Raw genomic sequence first — 25,733 nt, forward strand, 5'->3', positions numbered from 1 at the left:
CTGTGGCCGATGGGGCCTCTAAGTCAGAGCGTTAAGAGGGCCCCCAAGACCGCAGCGCCATCCACTTCCTCAGCTCGTGTGACACATCTTGAGGTTGATGGGGATGGCCCCGACGAGCGTCCTCACCTGTTCTCCTTCTCCGCAGATGTGAACGAGTGTTCCTATGGTGAACTCAACACCTGCTCGGGGAGGGAACTGTGTCTGAACGTGGAGGGCTCGCACCAGTGTGTGGGTTACCTGAAGTCACCCGGCTCGTCTCCCCCGGAGCTGGACGGCACGTGTGCAGGTGAGCAACTGGGCTCTCCGGGTGGGGAAGGAGGGCCTCAAGGAATCTTGCAGGCCGGACGGTCCTCTGACCGCAAGACCCTCTCTTCTGGCAAAGAGGGAAAGACTGGCTTATAGAAGAGAAGCCTCACTTAGTTCTTTTGAGCGTTCTTGACCTCATAGCTGGATATTCTTTTCTTTTTTTTAATTGTAGTGTAGTTGATTTAGCATGTTGTGTTAGTTTCAGGTATATAGCAAAGTGATTCAGTTATATATATGTGTGTGTGCTTTATATATTTATATGTATATGTATATATGTATAAATATGTATTTATTATATTCATTATATAATATTCACATTATGTATTATATTGTATATTATATTATTATAATATAATATTATTATATTAAAATTATATGACAATATTATATAATATTATATTATATTTAATATATTATATTATTTAATATATTTATTATAATTATTTATTATATGTATATGAAACTATAAATATGTATTTATATCATATATTTATATGATTTTTCAGATTTTTTTGCCTTATAGGTATTACAAAATATTGAGTAGAGTTCCCTGTGAAAGAGTGGGCTATTCTTATCCTCTCCGAGTTGACAAATGTTTGTTTATGTGCCATTCACCATGCTAGATGCTGGTAAACATTTATGAGTATGGTGTGACAGATATATGAATAGGTCATAATCTTTGCTCTCGGGGAACTCGGTAGAGAATGTGCCAGATGCTCTCCAGGCTGGTATGTAAACAAGATGCCTGTATAATTTATTGTTTAAACGGGGACTCTTTAGGAGTGAAGGTGGCATGATTACTACTTACACTGGGTCCCCAGGAATAACCTGGACTGTCCATGGGTTGGTATGGTCAACTCCACACCAGTTTAAACTGGTTAAAAAAGCAGTTGAAAGCAACCAACTAGATGGTAAATGAAAGTGCCGAGCGCTGGTGGACACACCTGAAAGGAAGTCCTAGCTCTGTGCGGGTCTGGTCATGGGGTCATCTGCGGAAGCCAGGTGTGAACAAGCTACTGGTGTGTGTGTCTGGGTCCTGTAAGAAATCATTGTATTTCGCAAAGAGCTGGAATCTAGGTGGTGAAAGGCAGTGAGGAGAGGTGGATTCAAGGAACATTTTAGAGACTGAAGCTTTGGGACTTACTGATTAATGAGATGCAGAAGAGGAAGAGAGGAACAAGGCAGCGTGTCCTGGGGTAACCATGAGTGGATGGCAAATGAACTAGCAAGACTAGGGTTATTATAATCATGTTTGACAATAACAGTTTAAACTGAGATGGAGATGAAAGCAAGTGGAGATGCCAGGTGCTGACTGTGTTGGATCCTTGGGGCTGGAGATCAGAGCGGGGCCTGGGACGAAGTAAACCTGGGTCGTCCACGTGCAAGTGGCATTTGAACTCTGGGCTGGTTGGGAGAAGGGAAGGAACCCTGTATTTAATCATCTTCCCAGGTGGCTCAGTGGTAAAGAACATGCCTGCTAATACAGGAGACATGGGTTTGATCCCTGGGTTGGGAAGATCCCCTGGAGAAGGAAACGGCAACCTACTCTAGTATTCTTGCCTGGAAAATCCCATGGACAGAGGAGCCCTGCCATCTACAGTCCATGGGGTTGCAAAGAGTCAAACGCGACTGAGCGACTAAACGACTCCAGGAGCAGGGGCTTGCTGAAGTGAAGTGAGGTGGAAGGAAAAGCAGGAAAGATGATACCCAGAAGTCAAGAATGGGTGATGCTTTACAGACATTTACCAAGAAAGGGCTCAGAGAGATCAAGCAGGATCTGGAGACGATGTGGGCTTCCAGTTCAGTTCAGTTGCTCAGTTGTATCCGACTCTTTGCACTTCCAGGAGGGTCTTATTTAAAGGTGGTGATGCCAAAACATATCTGTGTGCAGTGGGAGAGACACACTCATTCTCACAGCTTCAAATGGTGGGTTGGAGATGAACAGGTAGAGGGTTCAGCTTGCACCGACAGGGCACTGATGGTCAGGGGCACATCCATTCACTTACCGGATACATTTTAAAGAGCACCTATTACATGCCAGTCACTAACTGCTCTAGTTGGGATTCTTCAGGGTCCGAGATTCCCTTGCTCCCTGGGAACTCATATTTCAGTGGGGAAGATGACAAAGATGTGGACAAATATGATATGAATTATGGTGCAGCAGTTCTGCTATGGAGGAAAATGGTGTAGGAAAGAGATGGGGCAGGTGCGCTGTCTCAGGTGGAGTGGCTGGGGTGGCCCCTGGGGTGGGGTGACCTTTGTGAGTGTGAGGGAGTCACGAGACTGACAAGGGACAAGAAGGAGGTGGTGGGCTGAGCCGTGATCCCCAAATGACTGCTTCCTACCCCAGTACCTGTGAGTAGGATATCTCACACCACAGAGGGGCTCTGCAGGTGGGATTAGGCTGAGAACCTTGACACCGAGGTGACCTGGATAATCTGGGTGGGTCCAATGTCATCACAGACTCCCCAGGATGGAGAGGCTGAGGGTCTGAGCCAGAGAGAGCAGATATGATGAGGCAGGCAGAGAGGGGAGAAGAGCTGCCTCGCTGGCTTTGGAGGTGGGACGGGACCACCAGCCTCAGGGTGTGCGACCCTCCAGGGACTAGAGCAGAACGAGATGGTTTTCCCTGGAGCCTCCAGAAGGATTGCAGCCACACCTCGATGTTAGGCTTCTGGTCTCCAGGGCTGTGAGAGCACATTTCTCTTGTCTTCAGCCACTAAATTAAAAGTTCTTTATAGCATAGACTTTACTTTCACCACCAGACACACCCACAACCTGTCATTGTTTCCACTTTGGTCCACCCCTTCACTCTTTCTGGGGCCATTTCTCTGTTCTTCCCCAGTAGCTTATTGGACACCTACCAATCTGGGGGCTCATCTTCCGGTGTCATGCCTTTTTGCCTCTACATACTGTTTATGGAGTTCTCAAGGCAAGAATGCTGCAGTGGTTTGCCATTCCCTTCTCCACATTTTGTCAAACTCTCCACCATGACCCGTCTATCTTGGGTGGCCCTACATAGCTTGACTCATGGTTTCATGGAGCTACACAAGGCTGTGATCCATGTGGTCATTTTGGTTAGTTTTCTGGATTGTGGTTTTGATTCTGGAGACGGTGGGATTGTGGTTCTTGTTTGTTCTATCTGCCCTCTGATGGAGGAGGAGAAGAGGCTTGTGCAAGCTTCCTAATGGGAGAGACTGGCTGTGGGGGAAAACTGGGTCCTGCTCCGGTGGGCAAAGACATTCTCAGTAAATCTTTAATTTTCTGTTAATGGGTGGGGCTGTGCTCCCTCCCGGTTAGTTGTTTAGTTGCCCTGAGGCAACTCAGTCCTGGGGTCTACAAACTCTATGGTAGGGCTCATGGTGACCTCCACGAGGACTTAGGCCGACACATGTCTCCCAGGACAGCTGCTGCCAGCGCCCTATCAGCAGATCACTGCTGACTCACGCGTCCGCAGGAGACCCTCAGAGAGTCAGACAAAACTTCGCAGCTGAACAACAATAAAGTGAAAGTGTTAGTCGCTCAGTCATGTCTGACTCTGCGGCCCCGTGAACTATGTAGCCTGCCAGGCTCCTCTGTGCATGGGCTTCTCCAGGCAAGAAGACTGGAGTGGGTTGCCATTTCCTTCTCCAGGGGATCTTCCCAAACCAGGGATCAAACCTGTGTTTCTTGCATTGCAGGCAGATTCTTTACTCTCTGAGTCACCAGGGAAGCCCAAAGTGTGTGGTAATTCTTCCCAGCGGCCACAGGAAATGAATACCAGGAATCAGGGCCCAGCAGCATGGAATTCAAGAACCGGGAAGCCGGTGGGGGTGGAGCCCGGCGGGAGGGTTGGGGACAGGAGGCAGAGCCAGGCAGGGCCCACATGGTGTAGACACGGCAAGACCACGGGGAATTATAACATTTTACTCTAGAAAATTGTAGACAAGTATACACACAGAGAGAAGAGGATAACAGATAATCTGATGATGCTTGGAGGACCCATGTATCATATCCCCCCCTCCATCCACCCCCTCCCCCCCATCCCCATTATGCTGAAGTCTCCTTCCTCAAACCACTTCATCTGTTACTACATCAGAATGAATTCCTAGGAGAGAAGAATGAGATTTTTAAAACACTTAAAAAACCAAAGCAATAATTCCTTAATATCATTGAACAGTGTGTTGAACTTTCTAGTGGTCTCACTATTGTCATAATTTTTCGGTTTGAGTTACAATTTAAATCAGGTCTACCCATTAGTAGGCTTCAGGTTTGATCCCTGATCGGGGAGATTCTCCTAGAGGAGGAAATGGCAACCCACTCTTGTATTCTTGCCTGAAAAATTCCACAACAGAGGAGCCTGGCGGGCTAGAGTCCATCCCCACAAAACAGCTGGACGCATGCATACTCACCCATTAGTAATGATGTCTCTTATGTCACTTTTTAAACTAGAAGTTTCCCCCTCCATCTCTGTTTCCTTGCAGTCGCTGGAGGATCCCGCTCCCTTAGCCCAGCAGAGTTTCCCACCGACTGGGGTCTGCCCTGACCCCTGCTGGAACTTCTGTAAACCACAGCTGGCTCTGGGGCAGGCCTCTTTGGCGGTGCCCAGGCCCCCTTTGTATCAGGTGAAGTTAATGAGTGCTTACAAGTGCGTTGAATTCATAGGGTGGCGGAGCAAACCAGCTCTACCGAGACGCAGCCGTCAAAATCTTACAAGCCCGGCCGGGTGACACAGCTGTCCCTTCCCACCCGCTGCAGTCGGAATGCGCTACACACTCAGCAGCGTTGCGTGCCCTGCTCCCTCACTCCAAAGCCCTCACCAGCGGCTCTGGAGTGGTTTAAGGGCACCCCCAGCTCCCTCGTTCTTCAGGGGAGGGGGTACATATGCTGCACCCCCTTCCGGACTTTCCTGAAGGGTCCCACTCTGCTCGCTGCCTGAATGACATACACTTCGCTGCCAACTTCCTTCCTCCTGTGACCACGTTATGCCCAAATGTCCCAAACAAACCGCCGGCTTTGGAATCCCTGTCTCTGGGCCAGCTCCCCAGAGAACTCACACCAAGTAGTAACCCAAGCACATCTTCACCCATCTATCAAACCTTGACGCTTGGCTGTGGGGGTGAGGAGTACAGGGGACACTGAGATGTTCCACATGGTCCCTCGACGTGAGACCACCTGGGATGTGAGTGCGTGCCAAAGTCACAACGACAGGAAATATGACGTTTTAGACAGAGGTCAGTGAAGAGAAAGATTTTTTTTTTTTCTCATCTGAATTTTGGACCTGAATGCTACCAAACCAAACTTAGGTCCGTTTGCCCCTGTGTCACAAAGCCAGTCTACTAATGCCAGTCATGGTGAAGGTCATGAGCCTGCTGAGGCAGGCTGGGCAGCGGACTGTGAAGGCTGAGTCGCATTGGTCATCAGAGTCATGCAGTGGCCATGTGGATAAGCCCCAGACACCAGGGATGGAGGAGCAGAGCGTGAAGGAGGCTGGGCCTGAGGGGCCAGGATGTTCTCTTAGGGCAGACTACCTAAGCCACCCCTCCAGCCTGACCCCTGGACCTGCCCCTACCCTCACCCCGTGTGAAGAACCAGCTCACAGCCCCTCTACTCCACACCTTGGAAGTGAGCAAGGGAAACTGTTACTTGTTCTTGTCCCACCCACCCCACCCTCACTGCAGCAGGGGCCCCTCTAGAGCCTCGCCTGAATTTCTACCATTAAAGAGGCCAAGAACCCGGGTCAGTAGCAGGGGGACAGAAGAGGATGCTGTTGGGTAGGTCTTTGATGGCCTTAGTATCTCCTCTCAAGCAGTTCAGCAGAAATGTGGGTACACCTGATTTAATCTGGCCTCTAGAACTTCCTCTTATCATTCTGGGACCTGATCTATTACTTTAACAACATGATAATAGCAGTGGAAAGATAAGTCACCCCCAGTCTTAGCACCCTAGCAAATTATTTTTATTTTCCCCTGTCCTTCTGTTTTTTTGCTTTTTTAATCTTATTTAAATCCTGCTACATATGCAATTTTATATTCTGGTTTCTTTACTTCTCATTATATCGTGTAAAGATTTCTGAGAAGCAACCTGGTCTTTGTGATTACGATTTTCGATGGTTGAGTAACAGTGGTATGTACAGCATATGATATAATGCGCTTAGCTATTTCCCTCAAGGGTGGCTTTTAGGTCACCTCCAACATTCTGCTCTGAAGACTAGAATGTTCTTGCTAACGTAAAGTGGTTATGGAGAATATTGTTATAATTGAGTTTGAATTAATAATTTAATCCACATGTTCCTTTCCCTTTGAAGGGAGGCTATTCCTAAAGTCTCTGGGTTTTTAAAAAACTTTTTATTTATATTGGAGTGTCTGGTGGCTCAGACTATAAAGGATCTGTCTGCAATGTAGGAGACCTGGGTTTAATCCCTGGGTCGGGAAGATCCCTTGGAGAAGGGAATGGCTACCCACTCCAGTATTTTTGCCTGAAGAATTTCATGGACAGAGGAACCCGACAGGCTACAGTCCATGGGATCACAAAGAGTTGGATACCACTGAGCAACTTTCACACTCATAGCCGATTAACAATGTCGCGATAGTGGACAGTGAAGGGACTCAGCCGTGCCTATACATGTATCCATTCTTCCCCAAACTTCCCTCCCATCCAGGCTGCCACATAATATCGAGCAGGGTTCCATGTCCTATACAGTAGGTCCTTGCTGGTTATTCATTTTAAACAAAGCAGTGTACTCATGACCATCCCAAACTCCCTAACTCCCTTACCCCACCATCTTATCCTCCTGACAACTCTAAGTTCTTTCTCTAAGTCTGCGAGTTGGTTTCTGTTCTGTTCAGTTCAGTTCAGTCGCTCAGTCGTGTCCGACTCTTTGTGACCCCACGAACTGCAGCACGGCAGGCCTCCCTGTTCATCACCAACTCCCGGAGTCCACCCAAACCCATGTCCATCGAATTGGTGATGCCATCAAACCATTTCATCCTCTGTCGTCCCCTTCTTTTCCTGCCCTCAATCTTTCCCAGCATCAGGGTCTTTTCAAATGAGTCAGCTCTTTGCATCAGGTGGCCAAAGTATTGCAGTTTCAGCTTCAGCATCAGTCCCTCCAATGAACACCCAGGACTGATCTCCTTTAGGATGGACTGGTTGGATCTCCTTGCAGTCCAAGGGACTCTCAAGAGTCTTCTCCAACACCACAGTTCAAAAGCATCAATTTTTTGGCACTCAGCTTTCTTCACAGTCCAACTCTCACATCCACACATGACCACTGGAAAAACCATAGCCTTGACTAGATGGACCTTTGTTGGCAAAGTAATGTCTCTGCTTTATAATATGCTATCTAGGTTGGTTGTAACTTTCCTTTCAAGGAGTAAGCGTCTTTTAATTTCATGGCTGCAATCACCATCTGTTTTGTAAATAAGTTCATTGGTATCATTTATTTTTAGATTCCACATAGTAGGGATGTCACACAACATTTCTTTCTCTGACTTAACTCAGTATGATAGTCTCTAGGCCCATCCATGTTGCTGCAAACAAAATTATTTCATTTCTTAATGGCGGAGTAATATTCTGCTGTATATGTGTGCGTGTGCATATGCGTGTGTGTGTGTGTGTATACAGACCACATAGTCTTTTTATCTTTTAAAAAAGCACCTGCCAGCCCCACTTCTGCAAGAAAACACTCCTCTCTTGTGCCCTGGGCTTTGTCTGATTAGAACCTTGTGCCTCTTCTGTGCACAAATGTGCCCACAAAGCTTTTCACAGAACCCCTTCAGACCATCCCAGATCACCTGGACTGACCCCCAGTGAGCATGAGTGCTAAGTCACTTCAGTCGTGTTCGCCTCTTTGAGACTCTACAGACTGTAGCCCACCAGGCTCCTCTGTCCATGGGATTCTCCAGGCAAGAATACTGAAGTGGATGCCACGCTCTCCTCCAGAGGATCTTTCCAACCAGTGGTTGAATCTGAGTCTCTTATGTCTCCTACATTGGCAGTAGATTCTTTAAATCCTAAAGGAAAAATCAATCCCAAGTATTTGTTGGAAAGACTGAAGCTGCAGCTCCAATATTTTGGCCACCTGATGTGAAGAGCTGACTGGAAAAGACCCTGATGCTGGGACAGATTGAAGGCAAAAGGAGAAGGGGGTGACAGAGGATGAGATGGTTGGATGGCATCTCCGACTCAATGGACACGATTTTGAGCAAACTCTGGAAGATGGTGAAGGACAGGGAAGCCTGGTGTGCTGCAGTCCATGGGGTCACAAAGAGTCAGACAGACAGAGACTCAACAACAAGTGCCACCTGAGAAGACCAATGACCATGGAAGGTTGGAATCTGCTCAGGCATCTGCAAAGACATCAGGCTCCATTTACAGAGAGAAATACTACCAAACTGCCACGCTGTTGCATTGTAAGTTTCCCTCAAGATAAAGGGCCACCTGATAGCTGAACATAAACAGAGAAAGCGAACCGCCCCAAATTCACTTCCAACAGGGCAGGAAAGACATAGCTAGTGTCTCAGATCAGAAATTTAGAGTGAATTCCAATTGCACATGGCTAAGGGAAACAGCACATGTTTTAAATTTAGAAGCTAATATAATAAATGAGCTATCTGCTGGAATGAGTTAGAGGTATAAATCCATGGAAAATACAGCACAAATATCAGATGCTTTTCTTGTGAAATTAGTCACCCAATTAATGACACACGGGGCAGCTGGATTCTTGCACAAAACAAAAACTGTAAGAGATGTCGCCCAGTTTGCACTTGATGTTCCAGGAACGTGTTCTGCATTTAGGATGGATGAAACTGGATTCAAGGGTCATCCTAACTCCCTTCAACATGGTCCCTTCCCAGTTGAAACCTGATGATGGTGTGCATCTTGGTAAATAACTGTTCTGGGTCTGCTGCTTGAGGAAGGCAGGCTGCCAAAGACGGCCACTCAAGTTCACATGCCTGATCTGCAATCAGTTTTTTGACAATTGAAGGCTCAACACCTTGGCTCTGGCCCAGTGTTTCTACTTTTATAAGGTTCAGGTGTCTAACTGAGAGGTCCAGGGGTTAAAGATGAGCGGAGCCTGACACGGGAGATTTGGGAAAGGTCATGGCGCCGTCATCAACCTTCCTGCCCCACCAGACATGGGTCAGGGCTGCCTGGAAAAAACGAGGGCTGAGACCCGTGGACGCAGAGAATCCAACGTGCCTCATGAGATCAATGTCGACTCCTGAATTCAGATTCACAGCCTTACCACAGGCAAGGGTACCCTGGGATCACTCGCAGTTGAGAATTGACTGATTTATTTTCTGGGACCACATTTTAAGAGGGAGGGGCATTGCCAAGCCGGCGGCAGCGACAGAAAGTGTCCTGGCCGATGAACTGAAATCCAAGTCAGAGGGAAGGCGGCAGGGTCAGAAACGAAGGATTATTTCCAGTTTACAGTATCTCAGAGTCTGTCCACAGAAGAGGGAGGCAGTGGCCTTAGCGTGTCAGAAGTTGGCTGGTTTTGCAGCAACACGGAGAACTTTCCAACCAGCTGTGCTGTCTCGCCAACAGCTGCCTTGAAAACTACTTAGACTGGGGAGGTGGATTCATTTTCTGGGGCTGCTATCATGAAGCGCCGCAAACTTAGGGGTTTAAAGCAACAGAGATTTGTTCTCCCACAGTTTGGAAGGGCAGAAGCCTGTCATCCTTATCCCTGGGTCCAGGTCAAGGTGTTGGCAGGGCAGGTCCACTTTGGAGGCTCTAGGGAGACCCCTGCTTTGTATCTCCCTCTTTCTGGGGGAGCACGAAGTCCTTGGCTTGTGGCCACATCACTCCCACCTTCGAGGCCGACACAGCATCTTCAGTTCTGCTCCTTCTTCACGTGGTCTCCTCCTGTGTGTGTGTGTGTTCACTCTCCCATCTTGTGATTGCACTCAGGGCCCACCTGGATAATCTGGGACCGTCTCTTCTCAAGACCCTTAATTTCATCATCCCTGAAAAGACTCTTTTTCCAAGTAAGGTCACATTTGCAGGTTCTAGGGATCGGGAGCTGGTGTCTTTGGAGGTCAGTCTGTTCCCGGTGATGGGATCATTTAGGAGTACAGCACAGGGCAGGGGGCAGGGAGCTTTGTCATTAGTTATTGGACAGCTTTGCCATTTACTTTCTCCTTGACCTTTCTGGGCCTCAGTTTTGTCCTCTGTAAAATGGGATCATAGTAGTACCTGGTATTGTTGGAAAGGCTGTGTGGTACGACATGTCCTGTGCAACAGCTTTCAGCCAATGGCATCTCTAAATGTGTCACCGAAAGCTTGGCCAGCAGTGTGATGGAGTCATGGAGGGGGCGCTCCATACACTGTGTCCCCTCTGCTGATATGATGCCAACCACACTGGCTGGCATGTCCCATGCATGCGTCTGGTATTGCTGTGGACATTAACCCATCTTTGTTTGCCTCACTGACTGGGGCACAGTAGGTGCTCAATAAACATCAAACCATATGAAATTGCCCCTGTAGTTGGTCAAGCACAGTTGAATCTGGACAATGGCAAATGTCTCCATTGGAGAAAGCTACACCTCACCATTTGGGAGACGGTGAGGGACAGAGAGGCCTGGCATACTGCAGTCCATGGGGTCACAGAGTTGGACAGGCCTGGGCGATTGAGCAACAACAGCTGCACAAATGAGGTAGCATTGTCTGCAGGGAGGATTTATGTCTGTGGATGAGAGGGCCACGTACCCACAGCATCTTCACTGCAGGAACCACAGATAGACGGCAGCTTCGGAGGGGTTCACAGTCATCTAAATGGCCTTTGATGGCTCCTCAGCCCAATGACCCAGGGACCCACTGGTATCTTAATTTAAACAGTGAAGATGGGAATTTGTCTGGTGGTCCAGTGGTTAAGACTTTGCACTCTCTGCGGGGGACATGAATTCAGTCCCTGGGTCAATCCCTAAGACCCCACATGCTACACAGCAAGGCCAAAAAAAATACATTTGAAAAAAACCCAAAAATACCCTTGAATGTGTCTCCAGCCAGCCTGATACTCTCAGCTCCTGGGAATTCTCTCCAAGAACTAGGAGACACTTTCTATTTTAATTTCCCTCAGCCCTGGAGACACTCTCTGTAGCACGTGCTTGTAAAGGGCCACACACAAGCCCTAAACATGGATTTGTTTGCAGTTCCCTGCCCAGTGATGCCTGAATGACAGCCGGGGTGTGGGGTCGGAGCCCTGATGAGAGCTGGCTGCCGCCGCCCAGACCTCGGGCCTCATTCTCAGCCCATTGTCCTGTTTGGTGGATGTTGTGTTACCATTTGTGGGATTGAAAACGTATTTGGTGTTGTGTGGTTTGACTGCGTGAATCAGATCATGCAGTGCTTTTAGCAGATTTCTAGGAAAGTTGTAGCTTTTCCTTACTTTTTCAGTGATTCACGTTCCTGGGGACAGACCTGAAAGCTCTGTGGTTGTTAGACCTGCAGCAGGTGACCGTCTGGATTCAGGGTCCCAGTGGGTTGGGGATGTGGGAATAAGACCTGTGGTCTCAGGGTCTGAGCTGTTGGCCAATCTTCAGCTGAAACAAAAGATGGTGTTGTAAAGAATGAAAATCGTCTGTGTGACAAAGGCACCAACGAACACTGGATGATTCCGTGCGAAGGACTGACATGTAGCGTACAGGCTCTCTCCTCCTGTGAGGAGAGGTCTCAGGAAGCTGCGGGAATTTAGATGGAGGGAAGCTGGGCTCGCCTGTCTCTCCAGCATCTACTAGGGTATACCCTCTGCTTTGAGGAGCCTTGCAAGGGCTTCTGGGGGCGGGGGGAAGCAGAGTCACTGGGCACTGCCATTTCTAAAGGGCAGCCCAGGGAGGACATGCAGGGCTGGGTTGCAGGGCAAGGGTGGGACCCCAATTTGATCCTGAGCCTCCTGGCAGCCAAGGCAAAAAGGGAGATGGTTGACTTGTACCAGTGATAATTTTTATTAAAAGGAAGCATACACCTTTGTCTGAAAAGACATTTTTTCATAATATTTGAAAACATATACCCTATGAATCCATATAAGAAGGGTTTTGGAAACCATGCATATTTTAATTATTCTCTAGTATGGTTTTTACAAAAGATTAAAAAAAAGAATCGGCTTCTTGCTTGTTTCTTATTGAACTCAAATTCTGCTGTAAAAGTGATGGTGCCTAGACTTTTGGCCACCCTACTTTTTGTATAATTCATGTTGTCCAGTTGCTTGCTATAAGGCCAGAATTTTTCTCCCACAAAAGGGATTTAATTCTATGTGAGTATTAAAATATATTTTGGTTGTTATATTCAAGTGTTGGTCTTTCAAACATGAGTTTCGATATGAAAACACAGAACACCTCAGCCTGACTCTGTCTGGTCTTGCTTCCCTACCGGGCCATTGTTTTGGGAATGAATTAGCCAGGCAGAAATCCACAGGCAAGTGATGAAGTGTTCGTGAATCAGAAGAGCGGGCCCTTTGATTTTGTGTTGAGATAAACGTAGCGCAGAAAGCTCACGCCATGTGTTAATCTGCTCAGGCTGCCATGACACACGTCACAAACTGGGAGCTTAAACAGTAGACAGGCTTTTCTGGTGGTTCAGCGATAAAGAATCCGCCTGCCAAAGCAGGAGACACAGGAGACTCGGGTTCAATCTGTGTTGGGAAGATCACTTGGAGGAGGGCATGGCAACCCACTCCAGTATTCTTGCCTAGAGAATCCCATGGACAGAGGAGCCTGGAGGGCTACAATCCATGGGATCACAAAGAGTCAGACACAACTCATGACTCTTCTGAGGCCTCTTGGCATGTAGATAGCTGTCTTCTCCCTGTGTCCTCACAGGGCCATCTCTCTGCATGTTTGTGTCCTAATTGCCTCTTCCTATAAGGACACCAGTCACACTGGGTTGGATCTAGCCTAATGACCTCACTTTAACTTAATAACTTCTTAAAGACTCTGCCTTCAAATACAGGCACATTTTGAGGCATTGGAGTTAGGACCCGAACACATGAATATTAGGGGGACACAATTCTGTCTATCACACACCATAATGTGTTTTGACCGCAGCTATAAAAACAAGTTGGTTATCTCCATGGCTTGGTTATTGTACATAATGATGCAATGAACATGGGGGTGCAGGTGTCTCTTTGAGCTAGTGATTTTGTTTCCTTTAGATCAATATCCAGGAATGGAATTACTGGGTCATATGGTAGTTCTATTTTTCTTTTCTGGAGGATACTCCATACTGTTTTGCATGGTGGCTGCACCAATTTACATTCCCGCCAGCAGTGCATGGGGGTTCTCATATTTTTTTTTCACATTTTAAAATCACTTTATTGAGGTGTGATTGGCATATAAAAAGTTGTATGTATTTAATGCACATGACTTGATGAGTTTGAAGATAAATATACACTCCTGAAACCATCAGAGGTTTCCCATTTTTCTATATCCTCGCCAATATTTATTATCTCTTATCCTTTTAATAATAGCCATTCTAACACTTATGAATTGCTACCTCAGGGTGGCTTTCATTTCTGTTTCCTGATGATTAGTGACACTGAGCATCTTTTCTTGGACCTGTTGACCATCTGTATGTCTTCTTTGGAAAAATGTCTATTCAGATCTTCCATCCATTTATAAATTGGAGTATTATATTTTTTTGCTATTGAGTTGTATGATTTCCTATATATTTTGGATATTATCCCCTGATCAGATAAATAATTTACAGGTATCTTCTCCCAGCCTGTAGGTAATCTTTCCATTTTGTGGCTGGTTTCCTTTGCTGGGCAGCAGCTTCTCAGATTGATGTTGGTTCACTTTTTGACTTTTGCTTCTTTTGCTTCCGTCTGATGTTTTCTGCATCTTTCTCATTCTACCCTTTTGTAGATTACCCTCCCATCAGAGACCTCATGATCCTCAATGTCACCAGCAGCAGCTTTCAAGTGTCCTGGAGCTTAAACTCCACCCAGAACCACACTTTCTGGGTGCAGGTTTACCGGGGTGAAGAGCTGTTCAGGAGCGCCAGCACCCCCGGGACGAGTCTGGAGGTGGCCGGGCTGGAGGCTGGAGTGAGGTATGGGGTGAAGACCAGCTACCAGGCGTGCGGGGCCAACATCACTGCCATGGTCACTGTCAGGACTGGTAAGGCCACGTCCAAAATCCCCATCACCTGTGAGTTTCTCAGTCTAGCCCAGTTCTGTTGGCCCTAGAGATTCAAATCATTGTGCTTCTTGTGGGCAGAGCAGGGGCGGTCCCTGGCCTGACCTCACCCCTCCTGGGAGGGGGACAGTGGGCGTGCTCCGTGTCCCGGAGCAGGGCCACGGCACTCCTTGTCTGCACAGGCTTCCTCGCTCCCCAGCACCTCACCCTGACTGAGGGCTCTCCTGACACCGGGTGATGAGGGCTCTATGGAGACCTCATCTTTCTGGGTTTTGAGGGATGCATGAAGCAGTCAGATAGAGCAAGGCCCCAAGTGAACTAGAGCTGAAGAGACTTTTCCCCCCAAATAAACACAACATATTCATGAACTGGGGATTTCAGTGTCCGTGTGACTCTGACTGATGGCTGACACTGGCCACCTCCCCGCTGCCTGGTCTCAGTGGTGCTGGGTTCTAGAAACCTCTGTCGGGTTTGGTCCCCGGGGTGGGGGAGTTCGCTCCTAGGCTGGCCCCTGGCATCAGGACAAGGAAGTGTGCATGGGGACAGTAGGCTCTGAGACATTCTGGGGACCAGAGAAGGGGGGAGCTCCAGCCTAGGGGTTCTGAGCAGGCAAAGGGCAGAAATCCCTGCATGAAGGACCCTATGAGGAAAGGGTGGGGAGGAGGGATATGTTGGGAGTTTGGGATCGACATGTACACACTACTATATTTAAAATGGATGACCAATAAGGACCTCCTGTATAGCATAGTAACTCTGCTCAATATTATGTGGCAACCTAAATGGGACAAGAATTTGAAAAAGAATAGATACATGTATATGCATAACTGAACCACTTTGCTCCATACCTGAAACTAACATAACATTGTTAATCAACTTTCAGTCAGTCAGTTCAGTACTACAATATAAAATAAAACTTTTTTTTAAAGAGGAAAAGACCCTATGGGGGTCAGTTTCATGCACAGGGATAATGCCCATGACTGAAATAAGTGAGGTATGAAAGAAGCAGTCCTACACCCTTTGTGAACCGATTCAAGGCTGCCCCATGCGAAACTGTCAAAGCACACAGCACAGGTCCCTACCTAGAGGGCCGCCAGAACCCTAGTCATGCAAAAAATGTAAGCCCTTGTCTTTGCACAAGCCTCCAATTTCCAAACTGGTGCCATCTCCTCTTCTTGTTTTATTTTCAAATTGTTCCATGGAGAAAATGGGGAGCACTTGCTTCCCTTTGAGGAGACTGGCATGGGGAGGGACTGATCCTTGTGGACCATCCTGGGGGTGGCCCAACCCTTCCGAGTCCCTGCTGGCTTCTGTCTTCCACCCTCTGCCCTCTACCTCCCCCCAGCTTGCCTCAGACATGACCATTTATGGAGCCAACATCCCAGCACAAATTCATCTCTGCTAGGACCTGTAGTAGGAACACGTAGCTCCCCCCACTCCCACTGCCCCCTACCCTCCCTTCCAATGCAGGATAGATAATTTGGAAGATTCCAGAAGACTCCTGATTACCAGCTTATTCATCCCCCAGCTGATTCTCTTTCCTTCTCTATATTGCAAAAATGCCTTCTATTTGCAGAACTTTTTTTCTTTTTTAAAGAAGCTTGATTGGCTTTAGAGGTCTTAGCTAATTAATTTGACACTGGTACAAGCCTGCTATGTTGGAGGCAGTGGAGGTTATTGTAGCAGTGGAGACCCAGGGCCTCATGGTGAATCCAGGTTCCCTAAGCACTGGTGAATACCAACCGCTCAGGAGGCTCTGTGATGTGGGCAGGGCTGGGGCTCAGGAATCCTGGGCCTCAAGGTTCACTCGTTTCTCTTGCTGAGGTGGGAGAAGGTTCAGAGGAGCCCTGGTCCAGAAATGGGCACTATTCAACCTTGGGGACATTTCTGGGGCTGTGTGTATGCAGTGGCGATAAATTCTGCCCTTGCTGGCTAGTGGAGAGCCAGGGTGGGGAAGGAGTGTGAGTGGCCTGTAGGTCATTAGAGCTGCTGCAGCATCTGCTGTGGGTGTGGACTTCATTCTTGATAACGAAAGAGATGTATGTAAGCTCCCACATCCCACCTTGAGGTTTCCATCTTCACTTATGTCCACAGGAAAGGATGCTTTCCTTGTAGGGTGACCAACCCTACCATTTTGCCCTAGAGTGGGCCCTGGAGAGGTGGGAGTTTTATTTTGAGAAAACCAGAAACTCCTGGGCAAATCAGGATGAATTGGTCATCTGAGAGGGTGGGATATGTGCTTGTGATCCAGGCCAAGGAAAGCAGTGGCCACATCTTGTGAGAAGGTGCTGGAGGGAGGGGTCTTCATACCCTATGTGGCTGGTTGACCAGTTCCCGCTGCTGTGTACCATGTGATATTTATACCTCGTTCCCCTGCTCTGGCTCTAAAGGTGTGTGTTTGAGTCTGAGTTTCCATCATGCCAGTGTAGATGTATCATATTCCTTATGTTCGTTTCTCCTAATTTGGCCACCAACCTGAGACTCATGCCTCAATCTGTTTTCTAAAGCCTCCCCCTCCAAAGAGTAAGGGAAATTGGAAAATGTTAACAGAAAAGCTCACGGATTTCAGCTAACTCCCATTATCATCTGTCTCAGATGCCCTAGTGTTTGAAGTCATGGTCAGGATCCTAAACCGCAGCGTGACGGAGGGGCTGCTGGACCGCGGGAGCCCTGAGTTCCAGGACTTCTCCCAGCAACTGATGCATGAGGTAAAGCCTGGGAGAGGGGCTTCTGAGGGTCTGAGCCAGAAACCCAACAAGAGGCCAGTGCAGGTGTGGGACGAGCGCCTGTCACCAGGGCTGGGGAGAGGGCAGTCTCAAATCCCATGGTAATTACTCAAAATGCCCCTTTTATGGGTAACTTACCTAGATTTGGGGCCAAAACATCTTGGATTCAAATGGGCTGGACCACTTGATGGCTTAGCTGGGTTTTCTGTTGAACCTTCCATCTGGGGGAGTCTGGGGCTGCTACCCTCCTACTTTGGGGCAGCTTCTCTGAAGACGTATTTACCAGTGATCACAGCATCTGTCCCTCCCTGGGGTTGAGGGGAGTCACCAGCACAAGGCTTGGGAGAACAGGGCCAGTAGCAACTACCATCTATCCTCATAAGCTGAGTAGGAGAAAAGAACAAAATGCTGAATTGTTAGAAACTATGAAAGGTCTAGGATTTCGCCCTGCCTGCAAGCTAGTAAGTTAGACTATTGGATGGATGCTGGCAGAGGACACGAGATGCCTGGGTCAGAGATAAGGACCTCATTGCTCACAGCAGAGCAGGCAGCATGAGCATCAGATGGGTGCCAGGTCCCCTGCTGGCCCCCAAGTCCCGAGCAGTTGGCACAGAGGGAACTTAGTTCCCTCTGCATGTGGTTGATGCGCATGCAGGACCTCTGCATCACTGCTGACGATCCCCATGCAAACCTGCCTAAACCTTGCAGAAAGAGACCTTATCTTTTTTTAAAATATTTGTTGCTATTGCTCAGTTGCTGAGTCCTGTCAAGCTCTTTGTCCATAAACTGTAGCACGCCAAGCTTCCCTGTCTTTCACCATCTCCCACTGTTTGCTCAGACTCATGTCTATTGAGTCAATGATGCCATCCAACCATCTCATCCTCTGTCACTCCCTTCTCCTCCTGCCCTCAACCTTTCCCATCATCAGGGTCTTTTCCAATGAATAGGTTTGTTGCATCAGGTGGCCAAAGTATTCAGCTTCAGAATCAGTCCTTCCAATGAATGTATTTGCTTTTATTTTTTATTTTTCTATCTACTTTGCTGTGACATGTGGCTTGTAGTTCCCTGATCAGGGATCGCACACAGGCCCCCTACATTGGGAGCCTGGAGTCTTAGCCACTGGACCACCAGGGAGTTCCCAAGAGACGTTATCTTTACGACATCAGACAGTGAATAGATCTGCCCTTGCTCTGGATCGGGCCATCCTCTCTCTCTCCCAAGGCATTCATCACACACGTGTCTTGGAAAGATATTCTGGAGCAAGAAAGAAGTTCTGCAAGTTCTACTTGCAGAATGTGTGGAAATGGGACAGACTGAAGGAGGGTTGCCCCTCTATGTTCACCTGCGGGGGCGGGGGTCAGTTTTTGACCTTTCTTGGAGAATTCTTCCTACTTTTTAGCAGTGCTTGGCCTGTGGGTGCAGGAGTGGTGGGGTAGGGTTGGGGTCTCCTTACTCCGGCACAGGCTGCCCTGAGCACCTGTTTGGGCCTGTGTTTCCTGGGGATACAGCCCAGGGAGGGGGGACAGTGCCAAAGAGCCATGAGATTGCTCCTCTTGGTCATTCCACCAATCCACCAGTCAACCCAATTATCTGCTTGTTTCTCACACACACATTAACCTTCACACCGGTTTCCAGGGCACAGGGAGTGGGCCGTGCATCTAGGGCTGTAGGATGGGGAGTTGACTGTCATGGTCTCGGCATCCTCAGAAAGACTGACGAGGCCTGGCCCACACTCCCAGGGCTCCAGTCATCTGGGGGGGCGACACTGTTGCCCCAAGAGGTGGGTGAGTGGGAACCTCCTCTTGGTCATGAAGGGGACCCATGGATTCTGTGCACCATCCACGTGCCACTCTGGGGGCCCCGATGAGCGGTTTTGAAGACCTTGATGGAAAAGTCCGCTCCATCTGAGTGTCTGTCGCCTTTCCCGGGCCAGGTCGCCGCCTCCTTGCCGCCGGCCATTTCCGACTTGTACCGAAGAGGGAAGCTGAGGCTGCAGGTCGTGTCTCTCCGGACCGGAAGCGTGGTGGTGAGGCTCAGGCTGACCATGTGGGACCCTGAGTTCCCAGTGGGCGTGTCCACGCTGGCCCCTCTGCTCCCGGCTCTGTGGGCGAGCACCGTGTTCCAGGTTGACCAGCGGGGGACACGTGTGCAAGGTGGGTCCCCCTCCCCGCACCCTGGGCATGCCACCCTGATGCCTTTGAGTCTAGGCCGCATCAGTTCTGGCCAACATTCACTTTATTCCAAAAGGTAGATGGTGGTGGTGGTGGTAAATTGCTTCAGTCATGTCCGACTCTTTGGGACCCTATGGGCAATAGCTCACCAGGCTCTTTCATCCATGGGATTCTCCAGGCGGGAATACTGGGGTGGGTTGCCATGCCCTTCTCCAGGGGATCTTTCCCACCCAGGGATAGAACCTGGGTCTCTTGTGTCTCCTGCATTGGTAGGCGGGTTTTAATCACTAGCGCCACCTGGGAAGCCCAAAAAGTAGATAATGTAAATGAAATGTGAGTCCTTATTCTGTGTTCCTCCTTGGGAACTGGGGCCTGGGGCCAGCCTCCCCAAACCATGGAGCCCACGTGCATCCCATACTTCCTGTTTCTGACAGGAGAAGTGACCTGCGGGGCCTGGAGACACTCACTCCCTTGGATGGATCCTCTCACCTGCAGTGGGCCTGGAACCCAGGGCAGAACCAGGCTGGAGGAATCACAAGGGGCACAAGGGTGGGAGATTCCTGGGTGTGCGTGGGGGTCCAGCGCCGCCTGGCCGCTGTGCGACGCGCCAGCATGGGGGTCTGTGTCATCAACCCGAACACCTGTAATTTGACTTGGTGACGCAGGAAGTCACGGATCAGTGAAGAGGGGGAGGTGGAGAAACAGGGCGGGGGCAGGGGCATGAGAGATGGGGGAGCAGGGGGGTCAGAGTCAAGGATAGGATAGAGACAGAGACACCGAGAGACAGAGAGAGAGATACAGGGGGTCCAGAGTGGACCAGGTGGGGAGAGACAGGGACTTGGAGAGACAGAGATACAGAGACGACAGAGACAGTGAGCTGTCATGTCAGGAAGGTTTTGCTGTCAACTCGGGGATGCAGTTGCCTCGCGTGGTGAGGGCACCGCAGTTTCTACATCAAAGAGCCTGTGTGGGGCTCAGTGTGGGCATGGCTGACCCCCCCCCCCCCGTGGAGGGGGACCCTGAGTGGGTGCTGCCAGCTCCTGTGAGCTCAGTCCCTTCTGGCTTGCTGTCTCTTTGCAGGTTAATTCTCTCTCTCTCTTGCTATCCCACAGTTTTGGTTGCTATCTCATGTTAGCTGCCTCCGATTGCCCTCAGGGCATTCAGGGCCGGTCCTTACCCTAAGCAATGCTGCCCGCTCCTCTCCGTTCAGCCCCTACTTGCTGGTGGCGGATGTGAGCGTCTAGGGTACTTTTCTGCTGGGAGTTGCTTTTAGGCATGTAACCTGTGGGTTTTATTTATTTTTCCTCCCGGTTAGGTTGCCTTCTGAGATTCGAAAACTTTCCCCAGACCCTCCAGTGAGAGGGTTTCCTAGTGTTTGGAAACTTCCTCTATTAAGACTCCCTTCCCGGGATGGATCTCTGTCCCTAACTCTTTTGTCTCTCTTTTTATCTTTTATATTTTGTCCTACCTCCTTTCAAAGACAATGGGCTGCTTTTTCTGGGCGCCTGATGTCCTCTGCTAGCGATCAGAAGTTGTTTTGTGGAGTTTGCTCTGCGTTCAAATGATCTTTCGATGAATTTGTAGGGGAGAAAGTGGTCTCCCTGTCCTATTCCTCTGCCATCTTTATGTTTCCCCTGGCTTACTGTCTCAACCTCCCCCAAAGCAAGAAGGCAGGGAAAGTGCCGCTGGAGTGTCACACCTGGGGCACACTGCCTGCTTAGCCTGCCGGCTCTTTGTCACTCACCCCCATGGGAATGGACTTGGTGGTGGCCCTCTCTAACATGATGAGCTCTGCCTGCCTGGGCTCAGAGGCCAAGTTCCGGGCAGACGCCAGGCAGCCTGTGGATAGATCCCCCAGGGCCCACCTGAGGCAGATCTGAACTGTCTTTGGAAGCCCCAGCCCTCCTCGAGGTGCCTCCCAGACACATCTCCCAACATCAAGGCTTAGGTTACTCCAGATCCTTGTCAAGTGAGGCTGTGGGTTGAATGGTGACCCCGCAAGATAAGAGAACTTCAGATGTGACCGTATTTGGAAGAAGGGTCTTTGCAGATGACCGGGTCCCAGCAGCGTGGCCGTCACATTGTCACAATCTCATAATGTCCCCGAGGTCTGTTGCCCCTGGTCACTGGGTGGCCGTGTGCCCCGGTCTTCCTCTGGGGTGGTGTACACGTGCAGGGAGGCCCAGTGTTGAGCAGCACCCTGGTTCTCGGATCCTGTCCACACTACCCAGCGAGGGAGGCTGGATGTGGTGGAATCCCAGCTCTGATGCTGGTTTGCCGTGGGCCACTGTACAGGGGGCTTTGCCTCCTGGGCCTCCGTGTTCTCATCTGGGAGATGGGAAGGTGAGGACACATCTCACCTCGTGGGCAAACGAGGGAGCACTGGGATCAGTTAGCAGGTGCCTGGCACAGCTCTGACAGCACCGCCCAACACATCGGGGTAACGCTTCTCTAGGACCTACATCCATATTTCGGAAGAGTTCTTGGGCCTGGACGGTCCCCCCCGGTCCTCCCCGCTGCTCCTTCCCCTTGTTCCCCTTGTCTCTCCAGCCTTCGCCCCCCACCCCTTCCTAAAACTCTGCTCAGAAAGGGCTGTGCTGCTCACCTGCTCCAAGCGCAGATGACCCACTGGGCCTCCGCGTGTGTCCACGTGGCCCCTTCATGCCGTCATGCTGTGTGCAGACCTTGGCCCAACACAGCCCTGACGTTGGCACCGCTCACTCTGAGGGGTCCCCTGGGTCCCCGCAGTACCCGGGCAGCAACACCTCCTCCTGTGAGCTCAGGACAGGCCCGGCCACGCTCCCCAAAACTTCCCATCGGCCACGGGCTCCTGACAGCCTCGCAGATGCAGGGGCCCTTCCTGTCGCCTCTGTGGGCAGAGTGAGAAGGTGTGGGCAGGGGAGCCTGGCCCCAGGACTGTCACCATCCCCCTGACCTGCTGATGGGGCTCTTTCCCCACCTTTGGTGGCGCTGCCTTTGGAGCCAGCTGCCGTTAGAACCCAGGTCTCTGTGCCCACCTGCCTTCTTGCGTGAGACTCTGATGCCAGTCCCCAGGAAGGGCTGAGGGCTCTAGCCAGGCAGGCTTCACCCCCAAAGGCCACCTGGGCCTCCAAGACAGCTTGGAGCCTCCCGAGGAGCCTGCCTTTTCAGGGATGGGGTGGCTTGTCCTTGGGCCTCCCTGCCTCATTCCTGAGGGTTACTTGTGTGGGGAGTTGCAAGTCTCCCATGGCCACCCCCTCCTCTGGACAGGGGGCCACACCCTCGTCCCAGCTTCCTGCCAGCAGGAGCAGAGCGCAGGCCCCATAGGGGATGGATTTCCGTCTGGTGGTCTGGGAGGCATGAAGCCTGCTCGGCAGCTCCCATGGCTCACAGGCCCGAAGCTGAGACCTGTATGGCCCCGGGCTTTGGTGCAAGACCAGGGTTGCTCCGGCTTGCTCATGAGCCCTGTGCTGGCTGAGTGAGCAGGCAACCACCTCCCCGAGATAACCTCTGAAGCTCTGCAGATTGAACTCAGGTCTCAGTGGGGCCTCCACTCTCCACGTGGCCCTCTGCCCCGGCTGGTCTGGCTCCGGCCCTGGCCTTAACTGCAGGCACCTTTGAGCCATCTGCAGGCTGGAGGTTGGGCAGCACTCCAGGAGATCTGGGCCTGCAGGGAGCCCAGGGTTGGGGTGTAACTGTTGCATCAGCTGATGAGCCTGCTGGTCTCAGCGGAGCTGCTTCCATGAAGATCACATGAAGCAAAACTGAGAACCACAAAACGGGCCTCTGAGCCCCCGGCTGCAGAGCTTTCTCTGCACAAAACTGGACACATGCCTTATCTTCACTTGAAGCCCGGCCAAGTCCAGGCTCCGTGGGCACCCTGAGCCTGGCCAGGGAACCTGCCCTGCAGCTCTTGGGAAACCTGTGCAGAGGGCTGGTGACCACCCCTCATGGGGACCCTCAGCCCCCTCAAGGTACCCAGCTTCCCCTGATGGCAGAGGGTGACTCTGCTCAGAGCCACCTGTTCTCTTGGCGTGGGGGTGGGACAGGCAGTGACCCACAGAGCCAGACCTGGGCTGAAGGATGGATTTCCGGGGCTGGGGGAAGACTGTTCTCCCACCTGGCTCCTCCCAGGAGATATAGCTTGAATGCTTTATTTTTGTTTACTTTTAAGTTGGAGTATAGTTGGTTTACAGTGTTGTGTTGATTTCAGGTGTACAACAAAGTGAATTAGTTTTACATATACACTTGTTGTTCTTCAGTAGCTAAGTCGTGTCCAACTTTTGCGGCCTCTCTTGGCCAGGCTTCCCTATCTTTACTCTCTCCCAGAGTTTGCTCAAATTCATGTCCATTGAGTTGATGATGCCATCCAACCATCTCATCCTCTGTCATCCTCTTCTCCTCCTGCCCTCAATCTTTCCCAGCATCAGGGTCTTTTCTAATGGATCAGCTCTTCGATTCAGGTGACCATAGTCTTGGAGCTTCATCTTCAGCATCAGTCCTTCTAATAAGATTCAGGAATAATTTCCTTTAGGAAATCCTTCCTTTAGGATTGACAGGTTTGATCTTACTGTCCGAGGGACTCTCAAGAGTCTTTTCCAGCACTATAGTTCAAAAGGATCAAGTCTTCATGGCTCAGTCTTCTTTATGGTACAACTATTGCACCATATCTGACTACTGGAAAAACTACTGAAAATACATATACATATATCCACTCTTCTCAGATTCTTTTCCCATATCAGTCATTATAGTGTACTGAACAGAGTTCTCTGTGCAATACAGTAGGTCCTTATTAGTTATCTATATTATTATACAGTAGGGTGTGTGTTGTATATGTCAGTCCCAGTCTATCCTTTCCCCCTTCCCCTTGTAACCATAAGGTTGTTTTCTACATCTGCGACTCTTTCTCTGTTTTGTAAATAAGTTCATTTGTACTTTTTTTTTCTTTTTCAGATTTCCCATATAAGTGATATATATTTGTCTTTCTTCCTTAAGGTTTTATCCTGCTTACTCTCCTGTAGCGTCTTATTGATCAGTCATGCATCAACATGTCCAAAGCTAGCAGATTCTTTGCTCCAGTAGGGCCACACATGGGGCTGGGGGTGACCAGGGGGCCCAGAAGAGGGGAGGAGAGGGAGTGGCCGGAGAAGGAGGGAGGGATGCTCCTGATGAGTTTTCCCTAAAGCTGGCCCTGGCTGAGAAAGGACGGGAGGCTTTGGGGGGATTTACAGGCCTGGGGAGTGGGTATTTACAGGGCTTACTTAATAGCCTACCTTGCCCAGATCAGAAGGCTCAGGGCTTCTGGTGGCTCGAGGCCTTTGAGTCTCTCTTGGCCATTTCTCAGACCTGGAGAGGAGGCGTGCAAGGGCCGTCCTGGGTCTCAGAAGGTTCATGTTGTAGTGACTGGACACCTCCTGGCTCAGTTATTTTCCTGTTTCTTTCTTGGGACACTAAATATTAGGGGTGGTTGGCACATCAGAGAGAAGAGACAGCCCCTTGGGAGCAAAGAATAAACAAGACGGGACTATATTCACACCTGTTGGCGCTGGTGGTGGTGATTTGGTGGTTTAGTCTCCAAGTTGTGTTTGACTCTTGCGACCCCATGGACTGTAGCCTGCTAGGTTCCTCTGTCCATGGGATTTTCCAGGCAAGAATACTGGAGTGGATTGCCCTTTCCTTCTCCAGGGAATCTTCCCAACCCAGGAAACGAACCCGGGTCTCCTGCATTGCAGGCAGATTCTTTACCAACTGAGCTACGAGGGAAGCCCGTGGGCTGTAGTACCCCCAAGGGAACCGACGCTGCCTAGTTTCTGCCTCCAGATCAGACGGCGATGGAAGCAGGCAGACACTCCGTTCAGATGGTCCTTGGTTCAGATGGAAGCTTCTGGGAGGGCTCTGTGCAGGGCCCCCCACCCCGACACCAGGTGCTGGATGCCAGGGCCTCACTGACGCCCTGCCCCAGCCCTCTGTGCATCTGCTGAAAAGACGGTCACGAAGAACTCGATGCCACGACCGCTCTGCTCTCTGAGCAGCCTCTGCCGTGTTCTCACCACGTGGCCGTGTTCACTCACGTCCTCTCTCCCTCCCGCCCGCAGACTGGGACGAGTGTGCAGACAGCCTGGAGCACGACTGCTCACCGGAGGCGGAGTGCATCAACCTCGAGGGCTCATACACCTGTCGGTGCCGGACAGCCAGGGATGCCCACCCCTCCAGACCGGGCCGGGTCTGCGACGGTGTGCGCCTTCCCCACCCCCAGCTCTGGGCTGAGCCCCCTCCCCTAGGGCCTGGGCTGGAGCAGGGACGACCTCCGTCCAGCAGGGTGGGAACAGTGCCTGGGGCCCACCATATTGTTAGGAACCCATGAGAATGACTTAATTCCTTTTAAAACCAAAAGAAAAAATTAATATAGTAATAGTAAATATCAATTATGA

At 50.2% G+C, this 25,733-nt stretch overlaps 1 protein-coding gene across 1 annotated transcript in view; it reads left to right on the forward strand.

The window, feature by feature from the left end:
* The window catches only part of UMODL1 (uromodulin like 1), a 78,027-nt gene that overhangs the window by 18,462 nt on the left and 33,832 nt on the right, over nucleotides 1-25,733 (forward strand). The window contains exons 6-10 of the mRNA XM_043474133.1: nucleotides 146-286; nucleotides 14,157-14,411; nucleotides 17,022-17,134; nucleotides 19,086-19,305; nucleotides 25,398-25,651. Of these exons, the coding sequence (XP_043330068.1) occupies nucleotides 146-286; nucleotides 14,157-14,411; nucleotides 17,022-17,134; nucleotides 19,086-19,305; nucleotides 25,398-25,651 (983 nt within the window). The remainder of the gene's footprint in view (nucleotides 1-145; nucleotides 287-14,156; nucleotides 14,412-17,021; nucleotides 17,135-19,085; nucleotides 19,306-25,397; nucleotides 25,652-25,733) is intronic.

Source organism: Cervus canadensis, chromosome 7 (genome assembly GCF_019320065.1).
Source record: "Cervus canadensis isolate Bull #8, Minnesota chromosome 7, ASM1932006v1, whole genome shotgun sequence".
Classification (NCBI taxonomy): domain Eukaryota; kingdom Metazoa; phylum Chordata; class Mammalia; order Artiodactyla; family Cervidae; genus Cervus; species Cervus canadensis.